At 37.5% G+C, this 25,907-nt stretch overlaps 2 protein-coding genes across 3 annotated transcripts in view; one reads left to right on the plus strand and one right to left on the minus strand.

Annotated features, from left to right (window-relative positions):
• The window catches only part of gfm1 (G elongation factor, mitochondrial 1), a 41,085-nt gene extending 18,887 nt beyond the window's left edge, over positions 1–22,198 (plus strand). Inside the window, exons 10-18 of the mRNA XM_056473324.1 lie at positions 1–102; positions 4,267–4,323; positions 4,407–4,544; positions 5,079–5,161; positions 15,862–16,024; positions 18,978–19,122; positions 19,850–20,010; positions 20,249–20,302; positions 21,875–22,198. Of these exons, the coding sequence (XP_056329299.1) occupies positions 1–102; positions 4,267–4,323; positions 4,407–4,544; positions 5,079–5,161; positions 15,862–16,024; positions 18,978–19,122; positions 19,850–20,010; positions 20,249–20,302; positions 21,875–22,006 (1,035 nt within the window). The 3' untranslated portion in view covers positions 22,007–22,198. The remainder of the gene's footprint in view (positions 103–4,266; positions 4,324–4,406; positions 4,545–5,078; positions 5,162–15,861; positions 16,025–18,977; positions 19,123–19,849; positions 20,011–20,248; positions 20,303–21,874) is intronic.
• On the minus strand, positions 7,089–24,701 carry lxn (latexin). Of its 2 annotated transcripts, none has more exons than XM_056473322.1 (7): positions 24,407–24,701; positions 13,398–13,547; positions 9,681–9,743; positions 8,939–9,113; positions 8,594–8,730; positions 8,230–8,292; positions 7,089–7,324 (listed from the first exon to the last, which is right to left on the minus strand). In XM_056473322.1, exons 1-7 carry the CDS (start codon positions 24,683–24,685, stop codon positions 7,199–7,201), a joined length of 993 nt encoding a protein of 330 aa, XP_056329297.1. In that variant the 5' UTR covers positions 24,686–24,701; the 3' UTR covers positions 7,089–7,198. The 2 variants fall into 2 exon arrangements, with proteins under 2 accessions (XP_056329297.1, XP_056329298.1); XM_056473323.1 differs by lacking the exon at positions 24,407–24,701 and adding an exon at positions 13,668–13,748.
• Positions 24,702–25,907: the final 1,206 nt, after the last annotated feature.

Raw genomic sequence — 25,907 nt, forward strand, 5'->3', positions numbered from 1 at the left:
GATGTGGAGGTGGCGTATGCTGGAGATATCTGTGCGCTGTTTGGCATCGACTGCGCCAGCGGAGACACCTTCACTGCACGCACCAATGCCAACCTCTCCATGGTGCGTAATGATCCACATCACATCATTACATTATTATTATTACTACATGGAACTGAGCTAAGATTCTAGAACACGCGAGACGTGTCACTCGTACAGTTTTGAATGGGGGGGAAAGGGTAGCGGTCAATATAACAAATGAAGCCCCACCTACTAGTACAGGAGCCAATCATCGATCACTATAGGCTGAGGATTCTTCAGGGGAGGGGCTCGGACCAGAAGTGTGTTTATGACCATTTCTGCAGCTTCTTTATGAGTCCTTTGGGGTCAGCAAACACTGGAATCTCAGCTTGAAATCTCTACTTTTAAACTACACTTGAAAACAAATGTTTGTAATCTGTATGAAAAGAAAGCGAGGTACAGCCCTGTCAAACGCACATCACATGACACAAATGAACACCCACAAACTTGTAAACAAAGAGTTGATGTCATTTCCGGAGGAGATTCGCCATCAAGACCAAGAATTATTTCTGAGGAGCCGTGCGATCGGACGAGGCGTTATTCGGGGGATGATCATGTGTGACACATAAACATCCATAAAGGAGGTTGGTGTCGTAATCTCGGCCCCTTCGAGTGCTCATTAGCTTGAGCAACCTAAAAAATGATGATTTGGTTTGATTTTAATGTTTAGAAATGAGACTTAAGAGTCGTTTGTTGTTTAATCTTATTGGTAGGCCCACACGGAATCTGCGCGCAGAATTCCGCAGGTTTTTAGCCCATCATTGATTCTGCTTATTTACTTGCATAAATCTATATTTATTCAGTTTTTCACAAGTTCACACTTGCAATAGTTTCAGAATAAAGCTTATTTGGCGTGCTGTCCGGGGAGAGGGCTCTGAGCTCGGGGAAGACACCCAAACTCGAGTTATTCCTCTTATCAGGAAACAGGGAGGAATAGGGATTCGAGCGAAGTATCTAGCCCGGCCCCAGAACGCTCCCCCCGGGATTGTAATGCTTAAGAGGTGAGGTGACCGGGTGGTGGAGGGATGCTAAAGTCGTGAGATGCTGCAGGTAAAACAGCTTTGGTATATATAGGGGTATGGTCAAGAACTGATTGGATAATAGAATAATTGTCAATGACGTATTTGATACTGAAACTTTTGCGCGTGCTCCTCCCGAAATTTTTTATAAAACATCACTTAAATTAATTACAGTAATATTATTGACTAATATAAAATATTCATATGATTTATTTACAAAACAGTTTGTAAAGTAATATATTCTGTCTTTTAGTAGAGATATTATAGACTTGATTTGTTTACCAAATAAAGTGGATCTAATTGGATTTGCATTGTAAACATTAAATAAATGTTGAGAATGTATTACTTTTTAGTTCATATATTACGGTTTTAGTTATGATACTCTCAAAATAATTTCGCATAAATCCGCAGAATTTTAACACAATTCTGAGCAGAAATAGCAAAAAATGTCCGCAGGTTCTGTCTGGCCCTACTTATTGGTGATTCTAAATAAGAAATGTATCCGTAAACTTGACTTTCAGTTTTGGAGAATTGAATTGTTTCCCTATTCAAACAGAGCATATTTACGAGAGACATTTCAAAGATGGCCACCGAGTGAAATGACTTCCCTTAAAGGGACTTTGTAAAGGGTCAACTGTGAAAACTGGACAGAAGCAGTTTCAATTGACTAGAGCAGTATACATTGTAAAAGCACTATAGAAATGGAGATGAATTAAATTGAACTGAATATGAGCACCACACCAACTCGCTAAACACAGGGAGCACCAGGCCCGGATTGGCTAATCGGGAGGACCGGGAGAATTCCCGATGGGCCGGTCCGTTTTTTGGCCGGGAGGGCCGGTGTCCATAGCTGCTTGCACTCTCAGTAGTCGCACTTTTTTTTATTTACGTATTTATTTGACCATAGCCTCACTCTTTTTATTCATTATTTTGTGAGCAAAATGCAGCCTGCAGGGTAATGATGATGTAACTATCATTCGACCCCAAACAGCGGCACCTTAGTGAATATAAGAATTTGAATAATTAATATTAATGAATATTACACCTGCTCAATGAAAATCAGACGATTCACTACATTAATAAATCAGACATAACTTGATCAGAAATCTAAAAAGGGGACAAAAAGATTAAGCCATCAATAGAAAGTAATACTGTGGTTAAAAGTCTTGCACATAACAGTGAAATACTTATTTCTTCCAAACGCACTGCCATTGGGGTCCAGTGGTCAGCACGTGTTTGCTGACACGTATTTGAACCTCACCTGAGTAAATTTTTTTTTCTGCACTTTTAGTGTTAAGATATATAATACTGTTTGGGTTACTTATGTAGGTGTACATATTTTATTTTTATTTTTTGTGTGACCATCGTTACAAAGGACTGTGTATGTATATATATATATATGTGTATATGTATATATATATGTATATATATATATATATATATATATATATATATATATATATATATATATATATATATATATATATATATATATATATATATATGTATATGTATGTGTATATATATATATGTATATGTATATATATATATATATATATATATATATGTGTATATATATGTGTATACATATATATATATATATGTATATATATATATATATATATATATATATATATATATGTGTATATATATGTGTATACATATATGTGTATATATATGTGTATACATATATGTGTATATATATATATATATATATATATATATATATATATATATATATATATATATACACATATATGTATATATATATATATATATATATATATATATATATATATATATATATATATATATATATATATACACATATATGTATATATATATGTATATATATATATATATATATTTAGATTAGATTAGATTAGATTCAACTTTATTGTCATTACACATGTACAAGTACAAGGCAACGAAATGCAGTTTCGGTCTAACCAGCAGTGCAATAGCAGCAATATATATTCAGATATTGCAGGCAAGGACATTGTGATGTTTTAAAGAATAGTGTTAGAGATTTAGCTACCCTTTAATCTTCTCATATTTATGAAAGACATTTGATGTTCTAAAGCAGCTGTGTCCTTGAAAAAGACATGATAGTGTCAGTAGAAACTGAATTGGAAATGACCTTATTTGTGAACTGAGGAGGCCGGTATAAGGCTTAAAACTCCAGGGCTGAAAAGGAGTCCCACTGCGGCCCTGGGGAACGCCGAAGGGTTTGTTTATTAAGAATTGTAGCTTGTAATATAAATAGCTAATTTGATTATTTATTATTATTATTAGTGCTGGGCGTGTCACATCCAAAATAAAAGTTTGTTTTGACATAATATACAGTTGAAGTCAGAATTATTAGCCCCCCTGAATGATTAGTCCCCCTGTTCATTTTTTCCCCCAATTTCTGTTTAACGGAGAGCAGATTTCTTCACATTAGAACACATTTCTAATCAAAATAGTTTTAATAACTCATCTCTAATAACTGATTTATTTATCTTTGTCATGATGACAGTAAATAATATTAGACTAGATATTCTTCAAGACACTTCTATACAGCTTAAAGTGACATTTAACTAGGTTAATTAGGCAGGTTAGAGTAATTAGGCAATTTATTGTATAACGATGGTTTGTTCTGCAGAAAAACAATTAGCTTAAAGGGGCTAATAATATTGACCTTAAAATGGCTTTTAAAAAATTAAACTGCTTTTATTCTAGCTAAAATAAAACAAATAAGGCTTCTCTAGAAGAAAAAATATTATCAGACATACTGTGAAAATTTCCTTGCTCAGTTAAACATCATTTGGGAAATATATAAAAAAAAGAAAAGAAAATTCAAGGGGGGGCTAATAATTCTGACTTCAACTGTATATGCGTGTACTGTGTATATTTATTATGTATTTAAGAAAGTATTTATATTTAGATATCAAATATATATATGTATATGATACAAATAATATATAAATTTAGATATCTATGCAAAAAAAAAGAAGGTTTTTGTACCCTAAATGTGTTCAGCCTTCATGAAAAGGATTCATTTTTGTCTAACATTGAGGTCGTTTTAGAAAAAGTCACCAAACTTCTAGATTGTTTATAGATTTTTTCTGCTGATAAAGTGGCACCCGGGTTATTTTTTACTCACAAGTGAAGTCAACAGGAGGTTTAATAATAGTCTGTATTTCAGGAGTCCATTCACGTTCCTGAGCCGGTGATCTCCATGTCCATTCGGCCCTCAAACAAGGTACCAGACTCAGAGGATCAGAGTTTCTCTCTCAGTGCTGTGTGGTGTTTTTCAGCAGTAAACGCTTCTCCTTTCTGCTTCAGAATGACACGGATAAGCTGTCGAAGGGCATCAGCCGCTTCACCAGGGAAGACCCCACGTTTCGGGTTCATTTCGACACAGAGAGCAAAGAGACCATCATCTCCGGCATGGGGGAGCTGCATCTGGAGATCTACTCACAGGTGATTATTCTGGATTCAGTAGTCTGCTCCATCAGCGGTGATAGCGGGATGAATTATCCACACAAGCAGACACACACTGATTCTGTGTGCGCAGATATATACACAGATACTTTAGCCCCTCATTGAGTCTATTTACTTATGTTAATGTTTGAAAATATACAGTTGAAGTTAAATTTATTCTAATATTATTATAATTATTATATCTATTTATTAATTTTCCTTCAGCTTAGTCCCTTTATTTATCAGGGGTCGCCACAGCGGAATGAACCACCAACTATTCCAGCACAGCGTATGCCCTTCTAGCTGCAACCCAGTGCTGGGAAACATCCATACACACTCATTCACACACACACACTCATACACTACGGCCGATTTAGTTCATCAGTTCCTCTATAGCGCATGTGTTTAGACTGTAGGGGAAACCGGAGCACCCAGAGGAAACCCACGCCAACACAGGGAGAACATGCAAACTCCACACAGAAACACCAACTGACCCAGCCGGGACTTGACTATAAATGTGTGTGTGTGTTTCAGAGGATGGAGAGGGAATACAGCTGTCCGTGTGTGATGGGCAAACCCAAAGTGGCCTTCAGAGAGACGCTGACCAGCGCTGTGCCGTAAGTCCTGCTTTAGATTTTTTCACACTCGTTGAACATTATTAGTCTGTATTTACGGTCTTCACTCCCTGAGAGCAAGAACAACACACTGATCTGATCCTGCAGAGGGGGATTATCCTTTACTGAAACCACAAGTGTGTGTTATAGACTTGCTCTTGATGGTATTACTGTTTTTAAAGGGACAGTTCACCCAAAACTGAAAATCATTTACTCATCAGTCACTCGTTTCAAACCTGTTTGAGTTTCTTTCTTCTGTTGAACACTAAAGGAGATATTTAGAAAAACGTTGTAAACCTGTAACCATACTGCTCCTTCTTGAAAAGTTGAAGCATGGAGTCAATCGCCCCCCAGTGTCAATCAATGGAACAACAGCCAAACTACAGTATTAAAGGGACAGCTCATCTAAAAAGGTGAATTCTGTCATCATTCAGTCCGTCTTGGCCTGTTTTTTTTAGCTCTGATGAACACAAAAAAGAAATTCTGGAGAAAGCTGAAAGCCACTGACTTCCACTGTAGGAAAAACAAATACTTTGAAAGTCAGTCCCTGTTTTTTCCCAGCATTCTTCAGTGTATCTTCCTTTGTGTTCAACAGAAGAAAGCGAATCATACAGGTTTGGAATAAATGGATGGAGCGTAAACGATGACAGAATTACATTTTTTTGGGTGAACTGTCCCTTTAAATTACATTTTATATCTACAATTTATTTATTTTTTTGGGCAACACAGTGGCGCAGTAGGTAGTGCTGTCGCCTCACAGCCAGAAGGTCGCAGATTCGAGCCTCGGTCAGGTTAGTTGGCGCTTCTGTGTGGAGTTTGCATGTACTCCTATGCGGTACAGATGAATTGGGTAGGCTAAATTGTCCGTAGTGTATGAGTGTGAGTGAGTGTGTATGGGTTGCGGCTGGAAGGGCATCCGCTGCGTAAAACATATGATGGATAAGTTGGCGGTTCATTCGGCTGTGGTGACTCCTGATTAATAAAGGGACTAAGCGGAAAAGCAAATGAATGAATGAATAAATCTATGTTAAATCTGATGTTTATTTTAGTTTATTATAGTCTGTCTTTATTTAGTTTAGAGGTGCTGTAAAACAGGAGCTGCTGTGGTGATTGTGCGTTTGCAGTCGGGTCTGTGTGAGATCTGCTGGCATTTAGATGCAGTACTCTCCACTACTACTTTTACATGCACTACAAAAAAATCTCAAAATCCTTAAACCAAGAAGCATTTTCTAGACGAGCTTAAAATATGGTCTTGTTTTCAGAAATAAGTTAAAATGAAGAGAGTTTTTCCTTAAAACAAGCAATAATCTGCCAACGGGGTAAGCTGAAGTAAACAAACACGAAACAAGATTATTCTGCTTATCCTATTGGCAGATTATTTGGCTTGTTATAAGGAAAACACTTCATTATTTCTGAAAACAAGACTATATCTTTAGCTTGTCTAGAAAATGCTTAATTTAAAAAAAAAAAATGTATTGCAATATCAACAGTGTATTACAACAAATACAGATACAAAACTAAAAGAAATATGGTATAATCAATAGAAATATTACTTTTTGGGACAGGAGAATTATAAGAATTTTATAACAAATATAATAAAGGAAAAGCACAGAAAGACAACGAGAAAGAAAATGAAACAAACAAACAAACAAAAAAAAAGGGAAAAATACTTGAGGGCACATGACATAAAACAAATTATTGCAGAATATTAAATAAAGCACATGTTTTAATAGCTTTCTTGTTGTGAAAGTCTGTGACGGTTTTTAAATAAAGTATCAGTTCTCGTTTAAAAAATACAAAATTTGGCTTACATTGAGTATATTTGCATTTGTGTATAAAAAACTTTCCAATAAATAAAATGAGGTTTATGCGAAAATGCTTCATGATTTAAGAATTTTTAGATATTTGGACTAGAAACAAGACAAAAAACTCTCAGTAAGAAAAGCTTTATTTTTCAACGTGTGTGAGGTCAGAGGTGAGGGGTGATGCTTGTGTGTGTGTGATGAAGGAAGCGCACGTGGGCTGTGTTTCGCAGTGTGTTTATTGGTCTGGAGTGCTGTAGGGTGGTCCGCTAGCGTGTGGACATTTGGGCAGAAACTGCATCTCCAGCACCCGGACGCCTCTTTCTGGAGACCAGCAGGAGAGCAGCTGCCAGTGGAGGATCTCCTGCAAAACACACACACACAGCAGCAGTCTGAGCACTTGTATTGGCCTTATTCTGCAATGCGCTCGTTTTAGAACGTCCGATTCATGGGAGAAATGACTAGAAATAATCAACGGCAGAAAGCAGTTAAGCTACTTGCTGAACAAACTAGTGTGCTCATGACCTATACATAAAAAGTCAAATTATGCAACTAGAAAATATCAGTTTGCAACATCAAGCAGCAGAACGAGCTGCTTTTAACATCTGAAAATCAATGGAAGTGAATGAGAGCGGACGACACCCGCCAGAAACATTCCAAATGGTTGTGCGAACTCATACGCAAGTCAATAACGCCAGAATCAAAGTTTTACCTGGTGTGGAGTCACAGAATCAGGCCAAAATCAAGTTGAAGTCTGCATGAACCAGAAGCTGCGACTGCTATGTTTCCCAAGAAACTAATTAAATGAGACGGCAGTAGGCGGGGCTTGTTTTTTTTCTACTGCAAGCTGATTGGATGTAGTAAAGTAGGCGTTTCATTCAGATCTGGAAAAGGGTTTGGGGAGAGTTGTTACAGCAGACTCCTCCTCCTCACCATTTCTGTTTGATGTCTAAACTGACAGCTGGAGAGGGCGTTGTTAAGTGTGTTAGCCCCGCCCACTACCTAGATTGACCAGACCTAATCTCAGAATTAAACAGGAAGTGCATTTGCAGATTTTAATTAAAGATTGCCAAAGCAAACCACTTTATTTGTTCTTAATGACATGCACAGATGAACTGTTCAGCACAAAACTAGCAATGTGAGCTAACAACATCAATATGGTTGGTTTTGATTTCATGTGTACAGTATAAAGCGCAGTATATAGTAAATCATGGGTGACATGGTTTGGCCTTCAGTGTTCAGACATGATGATTTGTGTTCATTTGTTACCTGCGAGACAAAGTCATGAAGGAGAAGGTGATACTTCAGCATCAGCTGCTTCTCGCTCGTCTCCTAAAAAGAGGACGTTATTCAATATTATTACACTGATTTGTAAAACTTGCTTGTTTTAGAGAGAAAAACAATGCTTAAATGTGTCTTATTCATGAAAAACAAGACTATATCTTTAGCTTGTCTAGAAAATGCTTCTTGATTTAAGAATTTTGAGATATTTGGGCTAAAAACAAGACAATTGTAGCATGTATAATTGTAATATTTCCTCAAAGATGTGAAATGCCGTGTTAAGTAACTTCATTTGTAGCTCCATTAGACTGGATTTGTGGTTGAGCTGGACTCTGATTGGCTCTTTCTGTACCTGCTGTGTGACGCTGGCCACCTGAGCCATGTTAAACTCTGTGTTCTCACTGGATTCCCTCAGCATGATGAATGAAGCCGACACACCCGCCAGATGCCAGAACGGCTCCATGTCCTGACTCATGTTCCCATGGCTATCTACACACACATATGCAAACACACACACAATAGTTAAACAAAAATATTTAAGAAGTTGTTTGAGATGCAGAAAGGCGAGTTTTCAACATCAGACAGTGCTCCAGGCTAGTGTTTAACAGCAGATGGCACTCTAGGCTAGTTTTAAACCACAGATGGCGCTCTAGAGTAGCTACGCACAGCTATGCAACATTACAGCGATATGTCTCACCTGGTATGTTTAGTGCAGAAACAGCGCTGTCAGATGTGCTGTATCTGTGATAGAAAGCCTCCTCCTGTGGTGCGGTGTTGATCTGTTGTAGATCCTCACACTGAAGCTGGACATCAGGAGGGGTTTTCTGAGCAGTGCTGAACAACACGACTGCTGAACACCGAAACACTGACTTCTGAGGAACACAACGACACGCGTTACACACCTCTGACACTCAGCACAGTCAAATCATCCTGGACGAATCACTGATTTAACATTAGCGGATGGAAAGAAATTAACCCTTATGTGCTGTTGGGTCGTTTTCATGCACTCTGGGCTGATTTTGAGTCTAAATTTGGCCACAGCAAATGTGATGATTTTTGGTGGCAAATCTGATTTTGACACATATTTTGGGAAAATGCTTTGAAAGTTTTTAATAATTCAACAATACACTCAAATTGACTCCCCTTTGGTTATGTTTGGGGCTGTTTTTGCCCCATTGACTTCTATTATAATCACATTTTTGATTGTAAAGCCATGACAGCATGTAATCATGTATTCTTGATTGTTGCTGGTTTTCCCTATTGTATGCCAGGCTTTAGCAAAAACTGCTATTTTCCACCTGCAGTCCCTGAACAGGTAAATCTTAAAACACTTAAAACAAAACAAGCAGAAAGCATGGGTAAATGATGACTGTGTGTTTCAGTTTTGGGCGAACTCATCTGGTTTAGTCTGATTTGTGATTTATATTTGTCAAACGTACCGATCTGGCCCACTCGGTCACAGAGAAATCCAGGCTGTACTTCCTCCCTCCTGCGTCCACATCCTGTCAACAGCAGAGTCACCCGTCATTCAGCAAACAGACACTTAGATATCAGCTCAGATCAATGAATGAGTGAATGAAATCTGGCCTCCGCTCTGCTCACATTCAGCAAAACATTTCACTCCAATATCAAAATCTAAACTACAGTTCAATTCATAACACTCTTATTCATCAAATTATTATTGTACAGTTGAAGTCAGAATTATTAGCCCCCCTGTTTATTTTTCCCCCAATTTCTGTTTAATAGAGAGATTTTCTTCACATTTCTAATCATAATAGTTTTAATAACTCATCTCTAATAATTGATTTATTTTCTCTTTGTCATGATGACAGTAAATACTATTAGACTAGATCAGTGTTTCCCAACCCTGTTCCTGGAGGCACACCAACAGTACATATTTTGGATGTCTCCCTTCACTTCAGGTTTCGGAGTCTGTTCTAATGTTCTGATGAGTTGATTCAGGTGTGTTTGATTAGAGAGAGGTTGAAAATGTGTACTGTTGGTGTGCCTTCAGGAACAGGGTTGGGAAACACCGGACTAGATATTCTTCAAGACACTTCACTACAGCTTATAGTGACATTTAAAGGCTTAATTATTGTATAACGATGGTTTGTTCTGTAGACTATCGAGAAAATATATTGCTTAAGGGGGGTAATAATATTGACCTTAAAATGTTCTTTAAAAAAATTAAAAACTGCTTTTATTCTAGCTGACATGAAACAAATAAGACTTTCTCCAGAAGAAAAAATATTTTCAAACATACTGTGAAAATTTCCTTGCTTTGTTTAACATCATTTGGGAAATATATATAAAAAAAAATTCAAAGGGGGGCTAATAATTCTGACATAGACTGTATATTATAATATATGAATTATTGCAGTTGTTAAAATAAAATTAATTATGGTATCATTGTGTATCTTAATAAAGCAAACAGTACTTCAGCTGAAACTAAGTATTAATAATAATGATAATACATCTCTACTGAAAAAAAAAAAAAAACAGCTGGTTTTAGCTAGTCGACCAGCTAAGACCAGGCTGGAAATGGCTGGAAACCAGCCTGGAAGTGGCCAAAACCTCTCTAAAACCAGCCTGGTTGACCAGCTAAAACCAGCCAACCAGCCTAGGCTGGTTTAAGCTGTTTTTGTCAGTAGGGTTTTTATTCATAATTTATATAATGTAATATACTGCGCTCAGCGTACATGAGTTCACCCCTCACAGATCTCTTATTTCTATAGGATGCTACACAATATTATATTTGTGCATATACAGTAGATTAGCCAGTACAGAAGGCAAATCTAGAGCTAATATAATAAAATAACTAATAAAAATTGTTATAATTAGCAGCCCTAATGTATATGTTAGGGAAAAATGTTAAATCAAATTTTAAAAGAGATAAACAAAACATATCAAATTTAGTTGAAAGTTTGTGTTTTTTAGTTTTTGCCATATTTTATTTAAATTTAATTGAATTATCTTTCTATTTCTAAAGATGTTCTGTGACCAAACTCTTATTTTAATAAATTTATCTATTTAATAAATCTGTTGAGTTCAAATGTACCACAATATATGACCTACATTCACTGAAAAATGGATAAAAATATTCAATTTCAAAATGTTGAGCACTGTATTTATAATTTCGTTATACTTTTCTTAAACTCGCAGTGCTGCAAAGTATACAAAACAAAGACAAGAAAGCAACTTAAAACAGAACAAATACAAAATCAGTTTTATCACATAATTTTTTGCTGGATTCCAGGACATGTCGGGCTTTCAGGAAATGAGCGAGCTGATGAGGAGGAGTGGGATGCATTGGAAAATAATAAATTACATGAAATCCAACCTGAAATCTCAAACCGAATTTTAAGACATTTTAAGACTAGATTTGATCAAGTGATGTTTACCAGATGTCGTATTGGGCATACAAGATTAACTCACGCCTTTTTACTTAAAGATGAAGACCCCACTCAATGTTTGTGCTGCAAAACTCCCCTTACTGTAAAACACATTTTACTGGACTGTCCTGTTGTTTTTATGGCATAAACTCTCTTAAGGACATTTTTAGCAAAGTGACACCAGAAAAGATTTTAGAATTAACATCATTTGGGAAATATTTAAAAAAGAAAAAGAAATTCAAAGGGGGGCGAATAATTCTGACTTCAAATGTATAGTATAATATATGAATTATTGCAGTTGTTAAAATAAAATTAATTATGGTATCATTGTGTATCTTAATAAAGCAAACAGTACTTCAGCTGAAATGAAGTATTAATAATAATGATAATACATCTCTACTGAAAAAAAAAAACAGCTGGTTTTAGCTAGTTGACCAGCCTGACCAGCTAAGACCAGGCTGGAAATGGCTGGAAACCAGCCTGGAAGTGGCCAAAACCTCATTAAAACCAGCCTGGTTGATCAGCTAAAACCAGCCAACCAGCCTAGGCTGGTTTAAGCTGTTTTTTGTCAGTAGGGTTTTTATTTATAATTTATATAATGTAATATACTGCGCTCAGCGTACATGAGTTCACCCCTCACAGATCTCTCATTTCTATAGGATGCTACACAATATTATATTTGTACATATACAGTAGATTAGCCAGTACAGAAGGCAAATCTGGAGCTAATATAATAAAATAACTAATAAAAAATGTTAAATCAAATTTAAAAAAAGATAAGCAAAACTTATCAAATTTAGTTGAAAGTTTGTGTTTTTTATTTTTTTCCATATTTCATTTGAATTTAATTGTATTATCTTTCTATTTCTAAAGATGTTCGGTGACCAAACTTTTTTTTAATAAATTTATCCATTTAATAAATCTGTTGAGTTCAAATGTACCACAATATATGACCTACATTCACTGAGAAATGGATAAAAATATTAAATTTCAAAATGTTGAGCACTGTATTTATTATTTCGTTATACTTTTCTTAAACTCGCAGTGCTGCAAAGTATACAAAACAAAGACAAGAAAGCAACTTAAAACAGAACAAATACAAAAATCGCATCACATCATTTTTTTGCTGGATTCCAGGACATGTCGGGCTTTCGGGAAATGAGCGAGCTGATGAGGAGGAGTGGGATGCATTGGAAAATAATAAATTACATGAAATCCAACCTGAAATCTCAAACCGAATTTTAAGACATTTTAAGACTAGATTTGATCAAGTGATTTTTACCAGATGTCGTATTGGGCATACAAGATTAACTCACGCCTTTTTACTTAAAGATGAAGACCCCACTCAAAGTTTGTGCTGCAAAACTCCCCTTACTGTAAAACACATTTTACTGGACTGTCCTGTTGTTTTTATGGCATAAACTCTCTTAAGGACATTTTTAGCAAAGTGACACCAGAAAAGATTTTAGAATTATGTATTCATTTGTTTGTTGTTCTTAATTGTTTATTTAATATTGAAATGTTCTTGCCATGAAAATAGCCTTGGTTGCCGACATGCCAATAAAATACATTACATTACATAAAACAGAACAAATCAATCAATCAGGCGACAATAATCAGTCAATTACGACTTCTTGATATACATCACAGATTAAACACTTTACTAAAAGCATGACCTGAAGATGTTTCTTGAAACGATATAAGTAAACGGCGACAGATAAACATAATTTAGGTGCATTATAAGAAAAGTGCCTGAAACCTGACCTCCGCTGTGGCCTTGTGCACCTGCTGCAGACCGAACACTCTGAATGGTGACCCGTGTCGTGTGTTCAGGTAATGCACAGCCACTTTAGCCGCCCGCCGCGCTGGGAAATGTGTGGGCACCAGCTCTCCTGTGGCCATTTCCAGCTCCGTCTGAGAAAACACACACACAGAAACTCACAGAAGTGTCGGGTGTGTCTGTTTCTGCGCTGGACTCTGAGCCTTTATCTCACACTGTTGCGCAATTTAAACACGTTATTACAGTCAACACACAGCATGAATGTGTTCATCAGCGTCTGAAGCAGAAGTGTAGAAACACTCAGTTTTCTTCTGCTGCTGTTCCTGTTTGCTCTGTAGCCCCGCCCCCTCTTAAAGACACAGTGACACCAGAGTACACTCTAACAGATTAATGGAATAGATTATACTGCATTTGTCATCAACAGGGTGTGGAGCAAAATCTGCGTTAAACTCACTAAACCCAGTTTTATTGTTCATAGTGAGAGATGAATAGGTAATTCTCACACTCATTTCTCTCTCTTTTATCCTCTCAGTGATTTATTCAGCTCAGTCGTTCGTATAAATGCAAACACAGCAATCCTTCATCTCTGTGTATGTTTAAAAGTGGACAGAATGCTAGATCTAGTAAGCAAATGATTAATGAAAAGTCAAATATTTCTGTGTGAACGTTATTAACCACTTTAACTTGTCTAATAACCATGCTGTAAGCAGGATCGCTCCATAATCCATGAGTTGAATGCGCTGCATTGCACATAGGGTGATTCTTTGTCTCCACATTGTTAAATTTTTTACACTGTGTAATATTTAATGTGAGTACGCCGCATAAACTGCTTTTCTTACTCATTTATTTGTCTTTTTTCTAGTCCAAATATCTAAAACTTGTTAATTTTCATATCTTATTGTTATTTTCTAGAGAAGAAAAACATGTTTTCAGAAATAATGAGACAAAATTAAGTGATTTCTCCCTTAAAAGAAGCAAAACAATCTGCCAATGGGGTAAGCAAAATCATGTTAGGTCAAAAGGAAAAAAGGTCATTTTAATTACCCCATTGGCAGATTATTTTGCTTGTTTTAAGGGATTATTTTGGCATATTATTTGTTAAAACAAGACAATATTGTTTGCTTGTTGATAAAATGCTTCCAGATTTAAGAGTTGTTAGACATTTGGGCTAGAAACGAGACAAAAATCAAAGTATGAAATAATTTTTTGCAGTGTACTGCAGGGGCATCGCTAGACCCAATTTACCTGCGTGCCCCAGTAAAAATTGGCAGTGCCCCAGTAAATGCTTTCAGATATGATTTACTTTAAATGCAGGTGTTTTTATTAAGAGTGGTAATCCCAGAATAAAGACGTTATTCTCTATGTGCAACCGAACCAACGCTGATGAAAGCAATGTAGTTTCATCAGAAAGCGAACTGAGCATGTGCGCAGAAGAAAAAAAAAAAACATACCCGCGTGCCTCAACGCACTGCTCCTGCTTGACGCTGACGCTCTGCTCCTGGTGTAAGTCCCGGTAGTGAACATGCACGCCAAAAAATAGCCGGCGTAAAGTTTTACGGAGGTGTCGTGAGCTTTGCAAGTCGACAAAACAAAGTTTAAGTGAAGTTTCATAAACTAATTTCGAGAGGAGCACGTGATATGATTGAGCACGTCTGGCTGCTCATCTGAAATCAGTAATAATCCAATCAGAGTGATCCTAGTTTACTATAAATGGATCAATTTCTCCCTACTGTTCTAGCTTGTTTGGAAGAATCCCCCCTTCCACCCCATCTCCTCCTTTTCCTCCCTTTTCTAAAGGGGGAGCTCTCGAGACCTACCTGATCTCGGATCTCCTGATATGCTTATCGACCTGGCGAGAGCCCTGGGCTCAAATATCTCCGAGCTCAGGGTTCTCTCCAGGGACAGCATGCCAAACCTGCTTTATATACGCCAAGCATATCTAAGTGGGAACTCTTGAAATAATATGATGGTGATCTTATTTTGACTGAGCATGGTTCCTAATAGATTTTTTTGTATGAAGCAAAAAGGAAGGATGATGAGGGAGGGAAGACTTAATAAACCTAATTCTAGGCCATGAGTCGGGACGAAGGCAACACACAACTGATAACTCTATAAAACATCTTTTTTTTTTGTATTCAGTAGAGTTGTCTATAGAATTTCATTGTAATAAAATTTATATTTCTGCAAAGAATTTCTTAAATGATCTTAGCATCCCTCCTGTTGTCTTTAGATTGTTTCCCAATTACATTTAGGATTAATTTCTGTTATTTATTTAGAATAATAATTGTATAATAACAATAATACAGTTATTTATTCATAATTATATATTTATTTATTGATTTTTTTTTTGGAGGAGGAGCTGTGCCCCAGTAGAGCTTTATGTCTAGCAACGCCCCTGGTGTACTGGCTGTGCATTAACGCAGATCTGCTTTGCTCTTGATGCTGCAGGTTTGAGTACACTCATAAAAAGCAGTCTGGAGGATCAGGACAATATGGAAAGGTTATTGGAGTGCTGGAGCCGCTGGATTCTGAGAATTACACCAAGGTGGAGTTCAGTGACGAGACTGTCGGGACAAACATCCCCAAACAATTTGTGCCCGCGGTGGAGAAGGTGAGCCACGGACCATCAACACAATCCATGATCACAATATTCATGATCAGATGATTGCAGTATTTTATTTAAGCTCTTATTTTAAGTGAATATATGTCTGAGATTCGCTCTGTTTCTACTGGTGTCCCTCAGGGTTGTTTTTTAGTCTCATTTTTAATATTTAAAGAGTTTGGAAAGTTTGACTCGTGTAAATAAATAAAACTGTCAACATATTCAAGAGTTCACACTTAGATATTGTTTGACAACTGTTAGCAAGTTTGGCATGCTGTCCCGGGAGAGAACCCTGAGCTCGGAGATAGGTGAGCCCAGGGCTCCCGCCTGGTCCATAGAGCATATGAGGGGAGTACGAGATCAGGTGGTTCTCGAGAGCTCCCCGTGGTAAAAGAAAAAGGAGGAGAAGGGGTGGATGGGAGGTTTCTTCGGAAAACGAAGATAAGAGAGTAGTTCTAGCTAGGCTACTTATAGTGAGTTGGGGTTAATCTGATTGGCTAACTAGTGAATGTAGATGAGTGCCAGCTGCAGTCAATCATATCACGTGCTCCTCTCGAAACTAGTTTGAAAACTTCACTAAACTGAATTTAGAAAATCGATAGAAATATTCTTGTCTATTTTGTGAATATGTATGGCAAGTTTAATTCTGACACAAGTTTGCTGTATTTAATAAGAATATGAATGGGAATTTAAAAAAGTCTGTCCTAGATCAGTGTTTCCCAACCCTGTTCCTGAAGGCACACCAACAGCACACATTTTCAACCTCTCCCTAATCAAACACACCTGAATGAACTTATCAGAACATTAGATCAGTCTCCAAAACCTGAAACTAATGGGTCAGATAAGGAAGACATCCAAAATAAGTGTTGTTGGTGTGCCTCCAGGAACAGGGTTGGGAAACACTGCTCTAGATAATTTAATGATATATATATATATGAATAAAACTGTAAAGTTTAGTGTATGTAATCAGAATATAAATGGGATTAAAGGTTAAGATTGGTGTGCATAACCAGAATATAAATACAGTAGGAAGAACGTACGGGCAATATGGCAGATCGTATGTCACGGCTCTGCTGTTTCTGGGCTTAGCTTTCTGTTTCTCACACTTCTGCTGACTGTCCGATGGAAAATTTGTCAAACTATAGCATTGGTATGTTCTCTACTTGCAGTGTTTCCCAACCCTGTTCCTGAAGGCACACCAACAGTACACATTTTTAACCTCTCCCTAATCAAACACACCTGAACCAACTCCAAAACCTGAAGTTAATGGGCCAGATAAGTGAGACATCCACAATATTAGAGCTGTGAACCTACACTGGTCTCACGGTTCGGTTACGATTATCATGCCATCGATTCGGTTCAATTCGATATCTTGGTGCATTGACGATGGTTTCCATACACAGTTTTATATTTTCTTCACAGCAGCAATTCTTGTATTAAAATGTATGAATATATTTATATACTATTTGTAATACAATTTCGTCATTTAATACGAACAGACAGATATATAAACTGTACCTTTAAACAACACGAGCATTTATAGCTAATAATATAAACAAATATAAATATCCCGCTCGCTTTCTGAGCCTTGTCTACCAAGTTCTTTTACACCCCTTTGATTGGTCACACGCTCAACAGAAAGGGCTGCGATTGGCTATTGCGCGCTGCGCTCTTCACAGATGAGAGACACTGGTAAACAGCAGCGGCGATCACAGCTGATCCATGATACACACGGTGCAGAAATCTCTGCAGGCACGCGCTCGTGTGTATCCAGAAGTATCACTGTAAAACAGCTGAAAGGAGAGGAAAAGTCACGCCGGCAGGTCTAATGGGCTGCAGTGAGAGAGAGAGAGAATTGGAGTTTACTTTTCTCGCAGTGAAATAGGAGCTTCTGCTAAGTGTCAGTGAAAGTCTCTCCAGCAAACACACGCACAGTCAAATTGTGCAGAGTTTCTGCGTTTTTAAGTAGTTGGAGCGCTGTAAATACTCGCTTTCCTTCCTCGCCATAGTAAGCTACGGTGACAGCGCATATGAGATAAATGACGTCAGTACATAATAACCGGTTATGATTATTACTGAACCGAATTGTCTGCGTCTGCATCGCGGTGCACCGAAGAAACTATTAATTTTGACACCCCTATAAAATATGTTCTGTTGGTGTGCCTCAAGGAACAGGGTTGGGAAACACTGGTTTAGATAATTTAAAAAATAATAATAAATAAATAAATTATATATATATATATATATATATATATGTATATATATATATATATATATATATATATATATATATATATAGGAATAAGACTGTAAAGTTTAGTGTATGTAATCAGAATATAAATGGAATTAATGGTTAAATTTGGTGTGCATAACCAGAATATAAATACAGTAGGAAGGAAGCGTATCGTTTGAGCATTTCTGACTCAAATTATCTTTTAAATTTGGAGAGATTTGAACTAAATCTACAGACATAAATAATTAAACAATAAGATAAACACATGTGGGTGTTTTTTGGATGCTTTCCAATTCTGTGAAGTTCTAATAAAATTGCATAACAATCTGAAAATTGGCCAGTTGATGAAAATCAATGGCAATGCTGTCGTCTGTGTGCTGTTTTGCCCTAAAATCTTGAGTGCATGAGTGGGAATATAAATGTAGATTTAGCATGAAATCTCCTGTACAGTGTTTATTTTGCTGAACATTTAATCTGCGTTAATCCACTGTGTGAAATCTGTTTGTTTTGATCATCTAAAAATCAAATCACACTGGAATTTATTCATTAAATGTGCTTCCAGCGTAATTTATGCAAAAAAGAAAAGTCTTATTGGATAAAAAGTTAATGCTACTCAGCGCACGTTCTTTATGCACATTTTAAAATACAGTTAACATGCTTTTCCATGCAGTGTTGTATTAAGATGGGTAGATGGAAACATATCTAAGGATGATCTGTGGTGTTGATCAGGGTTTTCGGGATGCGTGTGAGAAGGGTCCTCTGATTGGACACAAGATCTCCGGCGTTCGCTTCGTGCTGGAGGATGGAGCACATCACATGGTGGACTCTAATGAGATCTCTTTCATCCGGGCAGGAGAGGGCGCTGTCAAACAGGGTGAGGGACCACGCTGGTCGTCTTCTATTCCTCCAGTCAGCTCTGTAGTGATCACATCCGGATCATTTTACTGACTCTGACCTTTGAGTCTCATTCATCAGGATGAACAAATCTTTTTTTTGAGTTGCCAGATATCATTAGAATGTAACCAGTTGCTTCCTAACACATCCACAACTAGCCCAAAGGTTGATCACACTACAAACAAGTCAGAATGAGAATGCTGGAGGAATGCTTATAGTTTACCTGGTGTTTTGTCTATGGTTAGCTCAGCTCTTCAAGTCTGCAAATTTGAGTTGTTTGTTCTCGTGACTTAGCCAGTCTCATATAAGCGTCACCAGTGCATTCAGTCTGAGCCAAAAACACTCACGATCAGTTCAGCTTTTGAGTCTTTGGGTTTCTTGAGTCGTTCGTTCAGCATGTAAGAGACAAACGACTCAAACCGAGGATTCAAGAAATGAACAGATTAAATCTTTCTCCAGCTCTGACTACACATGATTGGCTTCTGTCTTTCACCTGATAATGACTCAAACCTATGGGAAACTCAAAAGAAGCTAATCTTCTCCTCCACCTGTGCAAGATGCGCATGAACAATTAACGAATCACTGATTGAGAGGACTCATTATTCCTGAATCACATAAAAGATTTGTTTAAGAACGACCCATCGCTAGAGCTCTGGCCAGTGTGTGATCGTGTGTGATCGTGTGTGTGTGTGTGTGTGTGTCTGCAGCACTGGAGAAGGCCACTGTTGTGATCCTGGAGCCGGTCATGTCTGTGGAGATTGTCGCTCCGAATGAGTTTCAGGGTGCAGTTATTGCAGGAGTCAACCGGCGACACGGAGTGATCTCAGGACAGGACGGGGCAGACGGATACTTCACTCTATACGCTGACGTGAGTCTCAAAACATCATCGTGTTTAGTCATAGAGCTGTGCAAATCACCCTCTTCTAATGTGGCTGTAAATCTCATGTAAAATAGTGAACTGGTAAATAAACATGCTTGAGGCTTAATGTTTTGTCTTTCATCACTTACACATGTTTTTCTTCAGACAAAATATTATAAAATATAAAAATTGGTTGAACTGATACAGATTTTATATAATGGAGAATTTGTCCTGTTTTCTGGTGTAGATCCCCTTGAATGACATGTTTGGATACGCGACAGAGCTGCGCTCCTGCACTGAGGTAAAATAAATTACTTTAAAGTTAACATTCAATGAAATATTATCGTTAATTTTGTTATCGTAGACTCTGTTACCATCAGCTCTGTTATCGTCAACTTTGTTATTGTCAACTCTGTTTCTGTCAACTTTTATTGTCAACTCGTTACCATCAATTCTGTTACCATAAATTTGTTATTGTCAATTTTGATACTGTCAACTCTTTCCGTCAACTCTCTTTCTGTCAACTCTGAAACTGTCAACTCTGTTAACGTCAATTTATCTGTTTCTGTCAACTCTTTCCGTCAACTCTCTTTTCTGTCAACTCTGTTACCGTCAACTTTATCTGTTTCTGTCAACTCTTTCCATCAACTCTCTTTGTCAACTCTTTCTGCAAACTGTTATCGTTAACTCTGTTATCATGAACTTGGTTATCGTCAACGCTTTCCGTCAACTTTTGTCAACTGTTACTGTCAACTTTGTCAACTCTGTTAACGTCAACTTTTACTGTCAACTTTGATCATCAACTTTGTTATTGTCAACTCTGTTACTGTTAACTTTGTCAACTCTGTTACCGTCAACTTTTATCATCAACTCTGTTACTGTCCACTTTGTTACCGTCAACTTTGTTATTGTCAACTCTGTTAACGTCAACTTTTATTGTCAACTTTTGTAAACTCTGTTAACGTCACTTTTTTACCGGCAACTTTATCTGTTTCTGTCAACTCTTTACGTCAACTCTCCTTCTGTCAACTCTGTTTCCGCCAACTGTTATCGTCAACTCTGTTATCATGAACTTTGTCATCGTCAACTCTATTACCTTCAACTCTGTTACCATCAACTGTTATTGTCAACCCTGTTACTGTTGACTTTTTATTGTGTCTTGTTACCATCAACTCTGTTTCTGTCAACAGTTCTGTCAACCCTGTTTCGTCAACTCTGTTTCCGTCAACTTTGTTATTGTTTAATTTAATTCGTGTTTATTTATATAGCGCTTTTCACAATGTAGATTGTGTCAAAGCAGCTTAACATAGTTCTAATAAAGTCCAGATTTCAGAGTTATTGTCAATTCTGTTACCGTCAACTCTTTTACCGTTAACTTTGTGTTTCTGTCAACTCTTTCCATTAACTCTCTTTCTGTCAACTCTATTACCATCAACTTTTATTGTCAACTCATTACTGTCAACTTTGTTATTGTCAACTCGTTAGCGTCAACTTTGATATTGTCAACTCTGTTACCGTCAACTTTGATATTGTCAACTCTGTTACTGTCCACTCTGTTAATGTCAACTTTGTTAACGTCAACTCTTACTCTCAACTTTTGTCAACTCTGTTACAGTCAACTTTGTTATTGTCAACTCTGTTGCCGTCAACTTTGTCAACTCTGTTACCGTCAACTTTTATCATCAACTCTGTTACTGTCCACTCTGTTACTGTCAACTATGTTAACGTCAACTTTTACTGTCTACTCTTGTCAATTCTGTTACAGTCAACTTTGTCAACTCTGTTACCGTCTGTTAATGTCAACTTTTATTGTCAACTCTGTTAGATTTATAAATCTAAGTGTGCTCACTAATGCGTGTCTGTGTTTGTTCAGGGTAAAGGCGAGTACACCATGGAGTACAGCAGATATCAGCCCTGTGTGGCGTCTGTACAGGAAGATCTGGTCAACAAACACTTGGAGGCCACAGGACAGCTGCCCGCCAAGAAGAGCAAGTGGAAAAACTGAAGAGCAACACACTCTTGAGTTCAGGTCAAGCAGATCCGTCGAGGACTGTGAACATTATTAACAAGCTGAGAGACGTCCGAACTGAGGTCACACTGATTGTACAGGTTTGCTGGAGCACTGTAAATGTCTTTGTACAGCCAATGTTTACAAATGTGGTAATACTTATAAAAAAAGATGATCTGTTTTACCTCAGTGGAAAAGCTTTTCATTTTAATAGTGATGGAGGGATGGGGGGGAACATACCATTGAGCAAGACATTAAACTACGCCTGGCCATAGGTGGTAAACAGATGAGTTTAAATAATCGACTTTAAATTACAAAGCAGTTTTATTTGACTTTTCACAAATATTATTTGTAATTTACAGTAAATCACATGAATTGTGGATTTAAAATGTCACAGACTTTGCAACAAATGTGGAAGTACAACTTAAATAAATAAATAATTAGAAAAAATGTAATAAATGTGTATAGGAAAATTATCTTTATTTTAGTTCAGTGTCTTTTTGATTGATATATTTAGGGAATGCAGGGTAATTCTTGTTTACCGATGTTAAAGAAAAACTCTTACCATCAGAGTAACAGACCATGCTTCCGACCAAAATATCTGGTGGTAAATTAAACATCTTAACAACCAAATAAACCCTGGAACATGGCAGCCACTTAGCTTAGCAACAGATAACAACCACCAATTTGCAACAATCCAAAATATCATGGTAATTAATTAGCAACACTTATATCACTCAACCATTTTACAACACTTCAACATTCCCTAAGAAAAAATACTATAGTAATTTCTAGTAATAATGTAGTGTATTTGAACCATACTGTAGTAACGTATTTGAATTAATCTGTTGTGGTGATAGTTTTCGACAACTATAGGGTATATTATACTACAACACACCACAGTTTACTGAAGCAAAACTACAGAATTTATTAGTTATCATTAGAGTAGTTTGTAGTTTTCATTAAAGTGTTACGATAATATACACAGTATAATGCACTTCACTATAGTATGATTTAAAAACACAATAAATTACTATAGTATATGTTTGATATGTGAGATCCACTGAGAACACCCTAGCAACAATCTAATAGAGCATGGCAACCATTTAACAACACTTCAACACCCCCATTAGATCAAAAGTACTATAGTCATCTATAGTAAATACTGTAGTGTTTTTGTACAATACTATAGTAAAGTACCTGAATTAATCTGTTGTGGTGATTCTACAGTTGCTATGGTAACACGATAACCAGGGCTGGGCCGATAGACGATATTTTATCGAATCGCTATAAAATTGATGTCAATAACGATGATAAGCTCTGGACTTTTTGACTCTATTTTGATCCAAGAGCCAATCACACAGCAGAAATATGCAACAATGGTAACCTGGAAGTGTGTTTGGCTGCGTGCGAAACCGCCTACTACTCGGTACTGCATTTGAATTTAAACGCACTACTCGGCCGTTACACAAGTACATTCTATACAGTATGAATGGAATACGGACGTACTACATCCGCCATTTTTTTAATGGTCACGTGACCTACCTGCGCCAGTTGCGTCGCTTCACTTCCATTCATGAATTCTCTCGCGGGGCATCATGGGATAGCGCAGCGTGCATGGGATGCGCACTTCAGAATCTCGCCGGAAGTAGTAAGTCATCCGGGTACTTCTCGCATACAGATTTTCGAATTCTATGAATTCGGACATACTTCTCGGCTCGCATACTGATTTTAGCGTACTATACAGTATGGAAGTATGCGGTTTTGGACGCAGCCTTTATATTTAGAGATGCAACGAATTTTCAAACACCGAGAATTTATCAGCCGAAAATATGTTATGACAATAACGAAGCCTCTAATTGTTGTGGCTTCAGTCATTGTTGGGGTACTCTTTTAAATCTGGACGCATTAACAACTGATATTGAAATATATATATCGTTATCGTTCAATATGGACAATAATTATCCAGATTGCATTTTTGCCATATCGCACCGCCCTAACGACAACTAAACTAATATAAACACACCACTAAATACTGTACAAGTTTATAATTATGTAGAATAAACAACAATACAACACAGTTTACTGTAGTAAAAACTAAATTATACTACACAATTTATTAAAGTTTATCAGCGTTACTATAAAATATACAGTATAATGCACTTTACTATAGTGATTCAAATACACTATTAATTACTATAGTATATCTTTAAATGTGAGATCCACTGACAACACCCTAGCAACAACCTACAAAAGCATGGCAACACTATAACATCCACTCAGAACACCCTAGCGACAGCCTTCGCAACAAGCACACATGAAAGAGCTTATAAACAGTAGAGTTTTGAACAGGCGAGCACTGATGTTTCCTCAGTGTGTTGTATTAGTGTGTTATACCTGGTTGTGAGTGTGCGCGGGGTCTGCTGGGACACAGGGCAGAGCCGCTGTGAGCTGAAGAAAAGTAAAGGCGAGCACAGAAGTCCAGCAGACGGTCTTCATGATCCACAGCTCTGCTCCGCTCGGAGGAATGTGCTGTTTATGAAGCGCTTGCGAAACACTGTGACGCTTTCCAGATGAGCAGAGCTGAACAAACAACTGGAGCTCAGAGAAGCACTGCTGGAGACCCGCAGCCTCACATATCCACACCTCCGAGTATTGCGGAAGTCTTAGATCCATACATGGACGTCCATTAGGGCTGCACAAGATATGGTTTCAGCATCGATATCGTGCACATTCGCAGTATTTATAGTTGACCAGGAGCCACAGAAGTGTATTTAATCACTGTGTTTATGTGGAATTTGTACGATTTATGCCAAAACGAAACCTTTTCTTAATTTTTTGTCTACATTTTCAAAGCGAAAACAAGATTGTTTGGCTTCACTCAGCTTGTTTTAAAGGGCACATAGTTTACCTCTTTTTTATGATTTAATATTAATATTTTGGCTCTTCTGAGTGTGTCAGTTTAGGTTCAGTTTAAAACACAATTCAGATTTATTTATTATAATGTGTTAAAAAGTGTCATGTTGGGGGCGTGTCCACAGTTCGCTGATTTATGGGTGTGTTGCTTCACATGTAAATTAGTTTCGGCTTCCCGTCCAACGTAACTAGGGGGCGGGGCCATGAGCTCACCAGCTCTGTGTTTGCAACAGAGTCTGACAGGCAGACGGAGAAGGAGTGAGAGGATCAGCATTCAGTCGTACATGTACGACTCGGACACAGACCAAGCAGAGAGTACAAAATCATTTGTGTCTTTGTACAGTTTTACAGCCAACTGTGTGCTAGTTTCAAGTGCCGAGCTTGTACACAGAAACTAATAACCACGCACACTGAATTAACTTTGACTGAGGCACCGGATGCGCCGCTCGAAGCCGCGACACGGCACACCAGACACTCTCTGTGGCGCACCAGATACATGATGTGTCCCGAATCGTCGCGCCACGCATTTTTGAATTCTAAACATAGGTTTCTGCAGCGGTCCGCAGCGCCCAGCTGTCGACTTGAATGTACCCTGATAGAAACCGATGTTTAGAATTCTAAAACGCATGCTAGTTAAGATCACAGGGAGCTTCTGGGATCGCGAGAAATGCAAACGGCTGAAGTATAAGGTAGACTCAATGAGAAGTACACGTAAGAAAGTAAGAAGTACATGTTTGCAAACCTACCTAAAGATACAACCAATAATTCCGATTAGAGCGATAATGTGGAGAATATTGATCTTGTGTTGAGCCCAATGAGCCTTGCATCTAAAAATAGAGCTAGGGTGTTCCTTTAGTGATATTGCTTCAACTCACGCTGAAAATGGCGGACGTGAATCAACAAACTGAGGATATGATGACGCGCCTGTCAATCAATATTGGTGGGCGGGGGGACCGCTCTCTTACGTAAAGTTGCGGTCGGT

This window comes from Danio aesculapii, chromosome 15 (assembly GCF_903798145.1).
Source record: "Danio aesculapii chromosome 15, fDanAes4.1, whole genome shotgun sequence".
Lineage (NCBI taxonomy): Eukaryota > Metazoa > Chordata > Actinopteri > Cypriniformes > Danionidae > Danio > Danio aesculapii.